Here is a 16,819-nt window from a genome sequence, read left to right on the forward strand (position 1 = left end):
CACTCCCATATTGGGGTCCTCACTCCCACAAGGTGTCCCCATAACCCTGGACTGTCCCCATTTACCCCCAAGGTGTCCCCATTTATCCCAGGCTGTCCCCAGTCCCATAATGAGATCCCCACTCCCCCAAGGTGTCCCCATAATCCCAGTGGGGTCCCCACTCCCATAATGGTGTCCCCACTCCCCCAAGGTGTCCCCATAACCCCAATGAGGTCCCATAATGGTGTCCCCATAACCCTGGGCTGTCCCCACTCCCCCAGGGTGTCCCCACTCCCATAATGGGGTTCCCACTCCCCCAATGGTGTCCCCATTTCCCCCAGGCTGTCCCCATAACCCTGGGCTGTCCCCACTCCCATAATGAGGTCCCCACTCCCTTAATGGGGTCCCCATAACCCCGGGGTGTCCCCCCTTACCCCCCACTCCCCAAAAGTGTCCCCACTCCCATAATGGGGTCCCCACTCCCCCAGGGTGTCCCCACCCCCACAATGGTGTCCCCATAACCCCAAGGTGTCCCCGCTCCCCAAAAGTGTCCCCACTCCCCCAAGGTGTCCCCATAATCCCAGTGGGGTCCCCACTCCCATAATGGGGTCCCCATAACCCTGGACTGTCCCCACTCCCATAATGGGGTCCCCACTCCCCCAATGGTGTCCCCACTCCCCCAATGGTGTCCCCAGTCCCATAATGGGGTCCCCACTCCCCCAATGAGGTCCCATAATGGTGTCCCCATAACCCTGGACTGTCCCCACTCCCATAATGGGGTCCCCAACCCCCCTTTTTTTCCCCCCAAACCTCCATCCCCCCTCTCTAACCCCCCATTTCCCCCCTCCCCAGCCATGCACACTCCAGCCCCGGCCGAACTCTTCATCTCGGGCGCTTTGCCCGGCTCGGGCACCTTCCCCTCCTCGTCGGCTCTGGGTCCGTATCAACACCCCGCGTCCTTCGGCGGCCGCAGCTTCCCGGTGGGATCCCCGCTGAGCCTCCCCGAGGCCGCCTTCAGCCCCGGCTCCAACGGGCTGCTGTCCCCTCACGACCCTCTGCTGCACATCAAACCCGCCCAACCCGCCGTGCCCTCCTCGCTGGGGTTCGACCGTTTAGGCTCGGCCGTGTTAGGCTCGGCTTTACCGGCTCAGACCCCGCCTTACCGCCCCGCTCCCAGCTCGTCCCAGTTTAACCTGCTGTCGGCTCCGCTGCCGGCTCCGGCTGAGCAGCCACCGCAACTCTACAACGCTCCCGTGTTCGGTGGGGCCAACACACCTGGAGGAGGAGGTGGAGGAGGCGGTGGAGGGGGTGGAGGAGGCGGAGATCGCGCCATATCGCGACAGGACAGCGTCATCAAGCACTACCAACGCCCCGGCGCGGCTCAGCCGCAGCTGCCGCCCGCTCCCAGCCTCCAGCATTACCTGAGCTGCGGCGGCTCCTACCAGCAGGTTCACCGAGCCCCGGCGCTCTCCTGCAGCCCGCTGGGCGAGCAATCCCCGGCCAGCTCCGAGGGATCTCAGCAAGCTCCTAAAAACCCTCCAGCTCCTCGCCCCGAGCCGGGATACCGACCCATCATCCAATCGCCGGGTTATTCCGGCGGCAGCGCGGCGGGCAACGGCGGCGCCGGAGGTGGAGGAGGAGGAAAATCCAAAAGTTATTCGGCGTCTCGACAACCGCCGCGCTCCACCAACACGCCCAAGTGTCAGAGCAGCTACACGCCCAGCACGCCCAAGCCCAGCTCGGTGATCGCCAGCCAGTCGCCCGCCTACTCGCCGGGCCAGCCGCCTCAAAGTTTGCTGGCCATGGGAGGAGCGGGAGGTTACAGCGCGGCGGGAGCGCCGCAGACTTTGGGAGGGGGCGCTCAGCCCGCCGGGGGGTTCAGCACAGGGCAAGGAGGGGACATGGCCGGCAAAACCGGTGGCTACCAAGCTGGAGGGCAAGCTGGAGGGCAAGGTGGGCTCCAACCGTGCGTCAGCGGGGCTGGGACTTATTCGCCGGAACAGCTACAAGCGTTGCCCTACGGCGTGCAGCCCGAGGGAGGGCAAGCTGGAGGTTATGGACCACCAGCCCCTTCTCAGGGCTTGCCCACCGCCAGCCCCTCGCTGACCTACAGCACCGGACACTCTCCGGCCATGCCCGGACCGCCTTTACCCTACGCCGGTCTGGGTGGCTCCAGCCCTTCTCCCATCATCCGCCCGCTGCAGTCGCCGCCGGCCGCTCGCCCTCAGAGCGGGGCATCGCCGGGACAGTCGCAGAAATATCTGGGCTCGGTGTTGTCACCTTCTTTTATGAGCCCACAAGGTTACGGAGCGGCTCCGAGCGGGTTGGAACGGCAACCACCGCCTCCTCCATCCGCGGGGCCGCCGGCGGCGTTCGGGAAAGGAGCCAAGGGCGACGCGGAGCTGCTGGCGGCGGAGCGCAGCGAGGACGAGGATTTCCTCATCCAGCACCTCCTGCAAGCGCCCAGCCCGCCCCGAGAAGGGTTGGGGGGATGCGAGGAGCGCCCCAAAAGCATGGCTGGGTACGGCGCCCCGCTGGGTAAAGAGGAGCGTTATCAACTGCAGAGCGTTATCAGACCCAACTCCAACCTGGAGGCGCCGCTGGAGCTGGCGCTGCTCAAGGAGAAGAAGAAGCCGGAGAGGGGGAAGGAATTTCGGGGAGCTGGCGGGGCTGGGGGAGGATCGGGGGGCGAGGGGTTGGCGGCCACCTCGGTGGTTCATTACGGTCACCAGCCCCCTCCCACTTTGGATTCGTACGAGTTAAAAAAACCCCCCGAGCACAAAGAGCTGGGCCAGCCGCCCCCCCCGCATTCCTACCTGCCCAAAACCCCCGAGCACGGCCGGCTGGTGGGCGAGGGGCCGCCCCTGGAAGCGCACAACCTCCTGCTGGACCCCTCCCCAGAATTGGGGGGCTCGTTGTTACCCTCGGTGCTGACCCACACGCAGAGCCAGCTTCACCCCCGCCCCAAAGGCAGAGCACCGCTGGATGTTCACCTGTTGGAACAGCAGAGGATGCCTCCACCTCCTCCTCCTCCTCCTCCTCCTCCTCCTTCAGCTCCTCCAGCTCCTCCTCCAGCTCCTCCAGCCCCTCCTGCCGCCCCCTCCCCGCAGCTGCTGTTGGAAGCTCACCTGCACCAGGTGCGCTCGCAAGGGCTGGACCCTCAAGCCCCTCCACCCCTTCCCCCGGACTCCATGGAGGTGCTGCCCCCTCCCCAAGAAATCCAGGATTTCCTGGAGCCCCCCTTGGGGTTGGAACCGCACCTGGCTCCCAGCGCGGGGGTTCAAGGCCCCCCAGGCCACCTGCTGGACCCCGAGGGGGGAGTCCAGGCCGTCCCCCAAGAAGCCAAGGATCAATTTTCCGAAGGGGGGAGCCCAGCAGGGAGCAAAGGGCGTTTTGTTCCCCTCACCTCCATCTGCTTCCCGGATGCTTTGCTGCAGGATGAGGATCGAGGTTTTTTCCCCGGGATGGAGGATATGTTCGGCCCGCCGCCCGAGGATTTCCCCAAACCCAGCGAGGAGGAGGAGGAGGAAGGCAACACCACAACCGGCTTGGAAACACGAGCAGAGAGCTTAAAACCCCCTCCTCCTTACGATATAGGGCAGAGCTACCCCTCATTCTGCCCTCAGGACGCTGGAAACGCCGGGGACCCCCCCCAAATGGGGCTGGAACCCCCCAAACAACACGAGCTGCCCTCCACGGTGAACGCAGAACCGCTGGGTTTAATCCAGAGCACGACGGGCGACGGCGGCCCCAAACCCCCTCCACCTCTGCCCACCCCTTTATTCTGCTCCTCCAAACCCAAAAAGCTGCTGAAAACTTCATCTTTCCACCTCTTACGGAAACGGGACCCCTTCCCACCCCCCAAAAAAACCTACGCGCAGGAATACGAGTTTGAGGATGATGAGGATAAAGCCGATGTGCCCGCGGATATCCGGCTGAACTCGCGGCGTTTGCCCGACCTCCTTCCCGACCTCATCTCCAGCTGCCGCCGCCCCCCGCTCACCCCCATGGGCGCCATCGATTTCTGTCCCCACCCCGGAGCTCACCCGGCTCCCAAAAAACGGGGACGGAAACCCACCAAGCCCAAGAGGGAAGGACCCCCCAGGCCCAGGGGGAGGCCGAGGATTCGTCCCCTGGAACCGCCCGGGTTCCCCGAGGGAGCCAAGAGGCCCCGGGGGAGAGGGAGAGGACGGGGCAAGAAGGGAGGAGAGGAGGGAGAAGGGATGGAGCCGCTCAAGCCGCTCAAGGTGAGCAGGGCAGGGGGGAGATGGGGAGAAAATGAGATAAAATGAGTCAAAGTGACTCAAAATTGGGATTTTTGGGGTGTCAGGAGAGGGGGTTTGACGGGTTAAATGGGATCAAAATGAGCCAAAATGACTCAAAATTGGGATTTTAGTGACCTTAAGGTGATCCAGGTGAGGAGTTTGAGGTTTAAATGGGATCAAAATGAGTCAAAATGAGCCAAAATTGGGATTTTAGGGACCTTAAGTTGATCAAATTGAGGAGTTCTAGGGTTTAAATGGGATCAAAATGACCCAAAATTTGGGATCTGAGTGACCTGAAGGTTGTCAAGGTGAGGAGTTTGAGGAATTTAAACGGATCAAAGTGGCCCAAAATGAGCCAAAACGACCCAAAATTGGGATTTTAGTGACCTAAAGGTGGTCAAAGTGAGGGGTTTGAGGGTTTAAATGGGATCAAAATGCCCAAAAATGACCCAAAATGATCCAAAATTGATATTTTAGTGACCTGAAGTTTATCTAGGTGAGGAGTTTTGGGATGTAATTGGGACCAAAATTATCCAGAATGACCCAAAATTTGGGTTTTAGTGACATTAAGGTGGTCCAGGTGAGGAGTTTGGGGGATTTGAGGTTCCCGAAATGTGTCAAAATGACCCAAAATGCCCCAAAATTGGGTTTTTAGTGACCATAAGTTGATCCAGGTGGGGAATTTGGGGTATTTTGGTGCTCTAAATGACCCAAAATGACCCAAAATTGAGATTTCAGTGTCGCGAAGGTTGTCAAGGTGAGGAGTTTGGATGCTCTAAATGTGCGAAAATGACCCAAAGTGACCCAAAATTGGGATTTTAATGACCTGAAGGGTGTCAAGGTGAGGAGTTTGAGGATTTAAATGGGACTAAAATGAACCAAAATGACCCAAAATTGGGATTTTAGTGACGTGGAGGGTGTTAAGGTGAGTGGTTTGCAGGTTTGATGTGCTCTAAATGTGTCAAAATGATCCAAAATTGGGATTTTAGTGACCATAAGATGATCCATGTGAGGAATTTGGGATTTTTGGGTTGCTCAAAATGCCCCAAAACGCCCCAAAATTGGGATTTCAGGTCCCTCAAGCCGCTCCCAGCGAGCAATTTGCCATTTTTGCCGCGCCCCAAACCCCCCAAAGCGCCCCAAACCCCCCAAAGTGGCGCTGCCCACCCCCAGGGCCCCCATGGATTCCTGTCCCCAGCCCGGAGCTCACCCGGCTCCCAAAAAACGGGGACGGAAACCCAGCAAGGCCAAGCGGGAAGGACCCCCCAGGCCCAGGGGGAGGCCGAGGATTCGTCCCCTGGAACCGCCCGGGTTCCCCGAGGGAGCCAAGAGGCCCCGGGGGAGAGGGAGAGGACGGGGCAAGAAGGGAGGAGAGGAGGGAGAAGGGATGGAGCCGCTCAGGCCGCTCAAGGTGAGCTGGGGAACGGGGGAATGGGGCAAAAATGGGATAAAATGACCCAAAATGAGCCAAAATTGGGATTGTTGGGGTGTCAGGAGAGGGGTTTGAGGATTTAAATGGGATCAAAGTGACCCAAAATGACCCAAAATTGGGAATTTAGTGACCATATGTTTATCCAGGTGAGGAATTTGGGATTTTTGGGGTGCTCCAAGTGCCCCAAAATGACCAAAAATGACCCAAAATGACCCAAAATCGGGATTTTAGTGACCAGAAGGGTGTCAAGGTGAAGAATGATTGCAATGGATCCCAGTACAAACCAGTAACCCCATTAATGATTCAATGGTTCCCAGTACAAACCAGTGTTCCCATTTTCTCTCCCCAGATCAAACTGGGGGTGTGCAGTAATGATTCAATGGATCCCAGTACAAACCAGTAACCCCATTAATGATTCAATGATTCCCAGTACAAACCAGTATCCCTGTTTTCTCTCCCCAGATCAAACTGGGGGTGTCATTAATGATTCAATGGATCCCAGTACAAACCAGTGACCCCTCTGAGATCAAACTGGGGGTGTGCATTATTCATTCAATGGTTCCCAGTACAAACCAGTATCCCCCTTTTCTCTCCCCAGATCAAACTGGGGGTGTGCATTATTCATTCAATGGTTCCCAGTACAAACCAGTATCCCCCTTTTCTCTCCCCAGATCAAACTGGGGGTGTCATTAATGATTCAATGGATCCCAGTACAAACCAGTGACCCCATTAATGATTCAATGGATCCCAGTACAAACCAGTAACCCCATTTTCTCTCCCCAGATCAAACTGGGGGACTCATGATCATTTTAAATGGATCCCAGTACAAACCAGTATCTCCCTTTTCTCTCCCCAGATCAAACTGGGGGTGTCTAGGGGGAATCACTCATGGTCCAGTAGATCCCAGTACAAACCAGTAACTGCATTTTCTGTCCCCAGATCAAACTGGGATGTGTATAGGGATGTCATGAATGCTTTAAATTATCCCAGTACAAACCAGTAACCCCATTTTCTCTCCCCAGATCAAAGTGGGAGGGTCTTAGGGGTGTCATTAATGATTCAATGGATCCCAGTAGAAACCAGTGACCCTTCTGAGATCAAACTGGGGGTGTGCATTATTCATTGAATGGTTCCCAGTACAAACCAGTATCCCCATGAATGATTTAAACAGATCCCAGTATAAACCAGTAACTGCATTTTCTCTCCCCAGATCAAACTGGGGGTGCCCATTATTCATTCAATGGATCCCAGTACAAACCAGTGACCCCATTAATGCTTTAAATGATCCCAGTACAAACCAGTATCCCCCTTTTCTATCTCCAGATCAAACTGGGGAACTCATGATCGATTTAAATGGTTCCCAGTACAAACCAGTATCTCCCTTTTCTCTCCCCAGATCAAACTGGGGAACTCACAAATGCTTTAAATGGTTCCCAGTACAAACCAGTTTCCCCCTTTTCTCTCCCCAGATCAAACTGGGAGTGTGCAGTAATGATTCAATAGATCCCAGTACAAACCAGTGACTCCCTTTTCTCTCCCCAGATCAAACTGGGGAACTCATGATCAATTTAAATGGTTCCCAGTACAAACCAGTTTCCCCCTTTTCTGCCCCCAGATCAAACTGGGGGTGTCAATCAATGCTTTAAATGGTTCCCAGTACAAACCAGTAACCCCATTAATGATTCAGTAGATCCCAGTACAAACCAGTAACCCCATTTTCTCTCCCCAGATCAAACTGGGGTGTCTATAGGGGTTCATGGGTGAATCAAAGGGATCCCAGTATAAACCAGTGACCCTTCTGAGATCAAACTGGGGGTGTGCATTAATGATTCAATGGTTCCCAGTACAAACCAGTATCCCCATTTTCTCTCCCCAGATCAAACTGGGGAACCCATGATCAATTTAAATGGATCCCAGTACAAACCAGTGACCCTTCTGAGATCAAACTGGGGGTGTGCATTATTCATTGAAATGGTTCCCAGTACAAACCAGTATCCTCTTTTCTCTCCCCAGATCAAACTGGGAGACTGATGAACCATTGAAACAGATCCCAGTACAAACCAGTGACTGCATTTCTGCCCCCAGATCAAACTGGGGGTGTGCATTAATGTTTTAAATGATCCCAGTATAAACCAGTATCTCCCTTTTCTCTCCCCAGATCAAACTGGCCGTCTCCAAACCCTCCCCCACCCCCCCTCCCCCCCCCCCTCCTCCGCCCCCCCCTCCCTCCCCAGCGCCCCCCCCCCATTCCAGGGCCTCCCTGACCCCCCCCAGGACCCCTCCCAGAGCCGGATGAAACAAAAACTGCGCGAGGTGGAGGAGAAACAGCCCGAGATGAAATCCGGATTCATGGCCTCGTTCCTCGATTTCCTCAAATCCGGGAAACGCCAACCCCTCCCTCCCAGCCCTTCCAAACCCCCCAAAATCGGGGGGAACGCCCCAAATTTCCCTCCCCCCACCGTTCTGGGGGGTTCTCTGGAAGGAGGGGACGGCGAGGGGTTGGTGATGGCGTGTCCTTCGCCCTGCAAGCGCCTGGATGAGGAATTGAAAAGGAACCTGGAGACGCTGCCGTCGTTCTCGTCCGACGAGGAGGATTCGGTCAGCAAGAACCAGGACCTGCAGAAGAGCATCAGCTCGGCCATCTCGGCGCTGGATGAGCCCCCCGAGCGCAGGGAGGGCGAGCAGCACGGTGAGACACCTGCCAGGACCTGTGGGGAGCTGATTTGGGGGTGTAGGGACCTTCCAGGAGCTGTTTTGGGGGGTTTAGAGACCTGCCAGGACCTGCAGGAAACTGCCAGAGCTTCATAGAGACCTTCTAGGGGTTTGTAGGGAGCTGCCAGGGGTTTATATGCACCTTCCAGGACCTTCCAGGAGTTCATAGAGACCTTCCAGGACCTGCCAGGTGTTCATAGAGACCTTCCAGGACCTGCCAGAGGTTTATATGGACCTGCCAGGACCTGTTTTTTGGGGTATAGGGACCTTGCAGGACCTACCAGGACCTGTAGGGAACAGCCAGGGGTTCATAGAGACCTTCTAGGGGTTCATAGGGACCTGTCAGGGGTTTATATGGACCTGCCAGGACCTGTCAGGGGTTTATATGCACCTTCCAGGACCTGTCAGGAGTTCATAGAGACCTGCCAGGGGTTTATATGGACCTGCTAGGACCTGTTTTGGGGGTATAGAGACTTTCTAGGGGTTTATATGCACCTTCCAGGACCTGTCAGGGGTTTATATGCACCTTCCAGGGGTTTATATGGACCTTCCAGGACCTGTCAGGGGTTTATATGCACCTTCCAGGACCTTCTAGGGGTTTATAGAGACCTTCTAGGGCTTTATATGCACCTTCCAGGACCTGCCAGGAGCTGATTTAGGGGGTTTAGAGACCTTCCAGGACCTGCCACGGGTTCATAAGGAGCTGCCAGGGGTTTATATGGACCTGCCAGGACCTGTCAGGGATTCCTAGAGACCTTTCAGGGGTTTATATGGACCTTCCAGGACCTTCCAGGAGCTGTTTTGGGGGGTATAAGGAGCTGCCAGGGGTTTATATTGACCTTCCAGGACCTTTCAGGGGTACATAGAGACCTTCCAGGACCGGTCAGGAGTTCCTAGAGACCTTCCAGGGGTTTATATGGACCTACCAGGACCTGTCAGGGGTTTATATGCACCTTCCAGGGCCTTCCAGGAGTTCATATTGACCTTCCAGGACCTTCTAGGGGTTTATATGGACCTTCCAGGACCTTCCAGCTTCATATGGAGTTTCCAGGTGTTCATAGGGACCTCCCAGGAGCTAATAGGGACCTTCCAGGACCTTCTAGGGGTTCATAGGGACCTGCCAGGACCTTCCAGGGGTTCATAGAGACCTGCCAGGACCTGCCAGGGATTCATGGGGACCTTCCAGGTGCTTTTAGGGACCTTCCAGCACCTACATAGGGACCTTCCAGGACCTGCTGAGTTTCATGGGGACCTTCCAGGACCTGCCCAAGGTTCATAGGGGTCTGCCAGGACCTTCCAGGGGTTCATAGGGACCTTCCAGTATCCACATAGGGACCTTCCAGGACCTGCCATGTGTTCCTATGGAGTTTCCAGGTGTTCTTAGGGAGCTGCCAGGACCTTCCATGTGTTCATATGGAGGTTCCAGGTGTTTTTAGGGACCTGCCAGGACCTGCCAGGGGTTCATAGGGGTCTGCTAGGTGTTCTTAGGGACCTTCCAGGACCTGCCATGTGTTCATATGGAGTTTCCAGGTGTTCATAGGGACCTGTCAAGAGTTCATAGGGACCTTCCAGGACCTGCCAGGTGTTCATAGAGACCTTCCAGGGGTTCATAGGGACCTTCCAGGACCTGCCAGGGGTTCATAGGGGTCGGCTAGGTGTTCTTAGGGACCTGCCAGGACCTTCTAGGGGTTCATAGACACCTGCCATGGGTTCATATTGACCTGCCAGGACCTGCCATGTGTTCATATGGAGTTTCCAGGTGTTCATAGGGACCTGTCAAGAGTTCATAGGGACCTTCCAGGACCTTCTAGGGGTTCATAGAGACCTTCCAGGACCTGCCAGGGGTTCATAGGGGTCTGCTAGGTGTTCTTAGGGACCTTCCAGGACCTTCCATGTGTTCATATGGAGCTGCCAAGGGTTCATAGGGACCTGTTAAGAGTTCATAGGGACCTTCCAGGACCTTCTAGGGGGTTCATATGGAGTTTCAAGGTGTTCTTAGGGACCTGCCAGGACCTACTGGGTTTCATAGGGGTGTGCCAGGACCTTCTAGGACTTCATAGGGACCTTCCAGGACCTTCTAGGGGTTCATAGGGACCTTCCAGGACCCACACAAGGACCTTCCAGGACCTTCCACGTGTTCTTAGTGCCCTTCCAGGACCTGTAGGATCTGCTGTGGTTTATAGTGACCTTCCAGGACCTTCTAGGACTTCATAGAGACCTTCCAGGACCTTCTATGGTTTCATAGGGACCTGTCAAGAGTTCATAGGGACCTTCCAGGACCTTCCAGGTGTTCTTAGGGACCTTCCAGGACCTTCCAGGTGTTCTTAGAGACGTTCCAGGAGCTACATAGGGACCTTCCAGGACCTTCCATGAGTTCTTAGCGACCTTCCAGGACCCGTAGGGCTCTGCTATGGTTTCTATGACCCTTCCAGGACCTTCCAGGTGTTCATAGGTACCTTCTAGGACCTTCCAGGGGTTGATAGAGACCTTCCAGGACCTACATAGGGACCTTCCAGGACCTACTGGGTTTCATAAAGACCTTCCAGGACCTGTCAGTGGTTCATAGGGTGCTGCCAGGATGCACACAAGGACCTTCCAGGACCTGCCATGTGTTCATATGGAGTTTCCAGTTGTTCTTAGGGACCTTCCAGGACCTGTAGGGATCTACTGTGGTTCATATGACCCTTCCAGGACCTTCCAGTGGTTCATAGGGTGCTGCCAGGACCCACACAGAGACCTTCCAGGACCTTCCATGTGTTCATAGGGAGTTTCTGGGTGTTCTTAGGGACCTGCAAGGACCTTCCAGGGGTTCATAGGGGCCTACCAGGACCTTCTAGGTGTTATTAGAGACGTTCTAGGACCTACATAGGGACCTTCCAGGACCTTCCATGAGCTCTTAGCGACCTTCCAGGACCCGTGGGGCTCTGCTGATGTTTCTATGACCCTTCCAGGACCTGTCTAACCCCCCTCTCTCCCCCCCACAGCCGCCCCCCCTCCCCAAGAGCCCCCCCCGGCGACCCCTCCCCAAGCTCCGCCCCCAGCAGACCCGGCCCCGCCCCCAGCGGAGCCCCCCGGGACCCCCCCGGGGACCCCCCTGGGGACCCCCCCGGCCTTGGGGACAGGGGGCTCGGGGCCGGTCCCGGGGGGGGTCCCGGGGGGGGTCCCGGGGGGGTGTCCCAGCCCCTCGGGGGGGTCCCCGGAGGGTCCCGAGCCGGCGGACGCGGCGCGGGCGCTGCACCTGGCCCAGAAGCAGGGCACGGCCGCCGTGTGCGGGGACACCAGCGACGAGGAGGCCGAGAGCGGAGGGGAGGGCATCTTCAGGGAGAGGGACGAGTTCGTGGTGAGGAGTGAGGACATCCCCGCGCTCAAGGTGCGACTGGGGGCAACTGGGAATACTGGGAAAGGGACTGGGAGGGACTGGGAGTGAGACTGGGAGTGAGGACATGGCACTGGGAGCACTGGGAATGGCACTGGGAGCACTGGGAGGGGAGGGCATCTTCAGGGAGAGGGACGAGTTCGTGGTGAGGAGTGAGGACATCCCCGCGCTCAAGGTGCGACTGGGAACACTGGGAGGGACTGGGAGGGACTGGGAGGGACTGGGAGTGAGGATATGGCACTGGGAGGGACTGGGAGCACTGGGAAAGGGACTGGGAGAGAGTGTGAATCAGGATATGGCACTGGGAAAGGGACTGGGAGGGACTGGGAGTCAGGATATGGCACTGGGAGAGAGACTGGGAGCACTGGGAAAGGGACTGGGAGGGACTGGGAGTGAGGATATGGCACTGGGAGAGAGACTGGGAGTCAGGACATGGTACTGGGAGGGACTGGGAGTGAGGATATGGCACTGGGAGGGACTGGGAAGAGGACTAGGAGAGAGTGCGAGGGACTGGGAGTGAGGATGTGGCACTGGGAAAGGGACTGGGAGGGACTGGGAGCACTGGGAAAGGGACTGGGAAGGACTGGGAGTGAGGACATGGCACTGGAAGGGACTGGGAGCGCTGGGAATTGGACTGGGAGGTACTGGGAGACACTGGGAGGGACTGGGAGTGAGGTTATGGCACTGGGAGCACTGGGAAAGGGACTGGGAGGGACTGCGAGTCAGGACATGGCACTGGGAGAGAGACTGGGAGAGACTGGGAGGGACTGGGAGGGACTGGGAATACTGGGAGGGACTGGGAAAGGGACTGGGAGTGAGGATATGGCACTGGGAGAGAGACTGGGAGTGAGGATATGGCACTGGGAAAGGGACTGGGAGGGACTGGGAGTCAGGACATGGCACTGGGAGAGAGGCTGGGAGACACTGGGAGGGACTGGGAGCACTGGGAAAGGGACTGGGAGGGACTGGGAGTGAGGAGGCCGAGAGCGGAGGGGAGGGCATCTTCAGGGAGAGGGACGAGTTCGTGGTGAGGAGTGAGGACATCCCCGCGCTCAAGGTGCGACTGGGAGCAACTGGGAAACCAAATGGGAGGGACTGGGAAAGGGACTGGGAGTCAGGACATGGCACTGGGAGGGACTGGAAGCACTGGGAAAGGCACTGGGAGAGAGTGTGAGTCAGGATATGGCACTGGGAGGGACTGGGAGTGAGGATATGGCACTGGGAAAGGGAGTGGGAGTCAAGATATGGCACTGGGAAAGGGACTGGGAGGGACTGGGAGTGAGGGTGTGGCACTGGGAAAAGGACTGGGAGCACTGGGAAAGGGACTGGGAGGGACTGGGAGTGAGGGTGTGGCACTGGGAAAAGGACTGGGAGCACTGGGAAAGGGACTGGGAGGGACTGGGAATGGCACTGGGAGCACTGGGGATCTTCAGGGAGAGGGACGAGTTCGTGGTGAGGAGTGAGGACATCCCCGCGCTCAAGGTGCGACTGGGAACACTGGGAATACTGGGAGGGAGTGGGAAAGGGAGTGGGAGTGAGGATATGGCACTGGGAAAGGGACTGGGAGGGACTGGGAGTGAGGATGTGGCACTGGGAGTGAGACTGGGAGAGACTGGGAGTCAGGATATGGGACTGGGAGCACTGGGAATGGCACTGGGAACACTGGGAATGGGACTGGGAATGGCACTGGGAATGGCATTGGGAGGGACTGAGAGCACTGGGAGTGAGGATGTGGCACTGGGAGCACTGGGAAAGGGACTGGGAGGGACTGGGAGTGAGGATATGGCACTGGGAGCACTGGGAAAGGGACTGGGAGAGAGTGTGAGTCAGGATATGGCACTGGGAGAGACTTGGAAAGGGACTGGGAGGGACTGGGAGCACTTTGAGAGAGTGGGAGTCAGGATATGGCACTGGGAAAGGGACTGGGAGTGAGGACATGGCACTGGGAGCACTGGGAGAGACTGGGAGCACTGGGGATCTTCAGGGAGAGGGACGAGTTCGTGGTGAGGAGTGCGGACATCCCCGCGCTCAAGGTGCGACTGGGAGCACTGGGAGGGACTGGGAGTACTGGGAAAGGGACTGGGAGTGAGGACATGGCACTGGGAGCACTGGGAGAGGGACTGGGAGAGAGTGTGAGTCAGGACATGGCACTGGGAAAGGGACTGGGAGGGACTGGGAGGGAGTGGGAGGGACTGGGAGTGAGGATATGGCACTGGGAAAGGGAGTGTGAGGCACTGGGAGCACTGGGAGGGACTGGGAATACTGGGAATGGGACTGGGAGTGAGGATATGGCACTGGGAGCACTGGGAGAGGGACTGGGAGTGAGGATGTGGCACTGGGAGAGAGACTGGGAGCACTGGGAAAAGGACTGGGAGGGACTGGGAGCACTGGGAATTGGACTGGGAGCACTGGGAATGGGACTGGGAGCACTGGGAATGGGACTGGGAGCACTGGGAAAGGGACTGGGAGCACTGGGAATGGCACTGGGAGCACTGGGAATGGCACTGGGGGCACTGGGAATGGCACTGGGAGCACTGGGAATGGCACTGGGAGCACTGGGGATGGCACTGGGAGCACTGGGGATGGCACTGGGAATGGCACTGGGGGCACTGGGAATGGCACTGGGAGCACTGGGAAAGGGACTGGGAGGGACTGGGAGTGAGGACATGGCACTGGGAGAGAGACTGGGAGCACTGGGAGGCACTGGGATAAACTGGGAGGCACTGGGAGCCAGGACATGAATTTAGGATGGATTTGTGATGAATTTTTGGGAGATTTTTGGGGTTTTTTAGGAGATTTTTTGAGGATTTTAGGGAATTTCTGGGATCCTTTTCTCTGCCTGGATTTGGGATTTATTTGGGATTTATTTAGGATTTATTTGGGATTTATTTGGGATTTATTTGGGATTTATTTAGGATTTATTTGGGATTTATTTGGGATTTATTAAGGATTAATTTAGGATTTATTTAGGATTTATTTAAGATTTATTTAGGATTTATTTAGGATTTATTTGGGTGATTTATTTGGGATTTATTTAGGATTTATTTAGGATTTATTTGGGATTTATTTGGGATTTATTTAGGATTAATTTGAGATTTATTTAGGATTTATTTAGGATTTATTTAGGATTTATTTAGGATTTATTTGGGATTTATTTGGGATTTATTTAAGATTTATTTAGGATTTATTTGGGATTTATTTGGGATTTATTTAGGATTTATTTAGGATTTATTTCAGATTTATTTGGGATTTATTTAGGATTTATTTGGGATTTATTTAGGATTTATTTAGGATTAATTTGGGATTTATTTAGGATTTATTTGGGATTTATTTGGGATTTATTTAGGATTAATTTAGCATTTTTTAGGATTTATTTGGGATTTATTTAGGATTTATTTAGTATTTTTTTGGGATTTATTTAGGATTTATTTAGGATTTATTTAGGATTTATTTAGGATTTATTTGGGATTTATTTAGAATTTATTTAGGATTTATTTAGGATTTATTTGGGATTTATTTGGGATTTATTTGGGATTTATTTAGAATTTATTTAGGATTTATTTAGGATTTATTTGGGATTTATTTGGGATTTATTTGGGATTTATTTAGGATTTATTTGGGATTTATTTGGGATTTATTTGGGATTTATTCGGGATTTATTTAGGATTTATTTGGGATTTATTTGGGATTTATTTAGGATTTATTTGGGATTTATTTAGGATTTATTTAGGATTTATTTGGGATTTATTTAGGATTTATTTGGGATTTATTTAGAATTTATTTAGGATTTATTTAGGATTTATTTGGGATTTATTTGGGATTTATTTGGGATTTATTTAGGATTTATTTGGGATTTATTTGGGATTTATTTGGGATTTATTCGGGATTTATTTAGGATTTATTTGGGATTTATTTGGGATTTATTTAGGATTTATTTGGGATTTATTTAGGATTTATTTAGGATTTATTTGGGATTTATTTGGGATTTATTTGGGATTTATTTGGGATTTATTTAGGATTTATTTGGGATTTATTTAGGATTAATTTAGGATTTATTTGGGATTTATTTAGGATTTATTTAGGATTTATTTGGGATTTATTTAGGATTTATTTAGGATTTATTTAGGATTTATTTATGATTTATTTAGGATTTATTTGTGATTTATTTAAGATTAATTTAGGATTTATTTAGGATTTATTTAAGATTTATTTAGGATTTATTTAGGATTTATTTGGGATTTATTTAAGATTTATTTAGGATTTATTTAGGATTTATTTGGGATTTATTTAGGATTAATTTGGGATTTATTTAGGATTTATTTGGGATTTATTTGGGATTTATTTGGGATTTATTTAGGATTTATTTAGGATTTATTTGGGATTTATTTGGGATTTATTTAGGATTTATTTAGGATTTATTTAGGATTTATTTGGGATTTATTTAGGATTTATTTAGGATTTATTTAGAATTTATTTAGGATTTATTTGGGATTTATTTAGGATTAATTTGGGATTTATTTAGGATTTATTTAGGATTTATTTAGGATTAATTTGGGATTTATTTGGGATTTATTTGGGATTTATTTAGGATTTATTTAGGATTTATTTGGGATTTATTTAGGATTTATTTGGGATTTATTTAGGATTTATTTAGGATTTATTTAGGATTTATTTAGGATTTATTTAAGATTTATTTAGGATTTATTTAGGATTTATTTGGGATTTATTTAGGATTTATTTAGGATTTATTTAGGATTTATTTAGGATTTATTTAAGATTTATTTAGGATTTATTTGGGATTTATTTAGGATTTATTTGGGATTTATTTAGGATTTATTTAGGATTTATTTAGGATTTATTTGGGATTTATTTAGGATTTATTTAGGATTTATTTGGGATTTATTTAGGATTTATTTGGGATTTATTCAGGATTTATTTGGGATTTATTTGGGATTTATTTAGGATTTATTTATGATTTATTTAGGATTTATTTAGGATTTATTTAGGATTTATTTGGGATTTATTTAGGATTTATTTAGGATTTATTTGGGATTT

At 52.6% G+C, this 16,819-nt stretch overlaps 1 protein-coding gene across 1 annotated transcript in view; it reads left to right on the forward strand.

Moving 5' to 3' along the window:
- The window catches only part of PRR12 (proline rich 12), a 58,886-nt gene that overhangs the window by 15,436 nt on the left and 26,631 nt on the right, over positions 1–16,819 (forward strand). The window contains exons 4-8 of the mRNA XM_033084018.1: positions 832–4,226; positions 6,533–6,567; positions 7,911–8,365; positions 11,373–11,454; positions 11,569–11,758. Coding sequence (XP_032939909.1) covers positions 832–4,226; positions 6,533–6,567; positions 7,911–8,365; positions 11,373–11,454; positions 11,569–11,758 — 4,157 coding nt within the window. The remainder of the gene's footprint in view (positions 1–831; positions 4,227–6,532; positions 6,568–7,910; positions 8,366–11,372; positions 11,455–11,568; positions 11,759–16,819) is intronic.

The sequence above is a fragment of the Catharus ustulatus genome, chromosome 35, assembly GCF_009819885.2.
Source record: "Catharus ustulatus isolate bCatUst1 chromosome 35, bCatUst1.pri.v2, whole genome shotgun sequence".
NCBI lineage: Eukaryota > Metazoa > Chordata > Aves > Passeriformes > Turdidae > Catharus > Catharus ustulatus.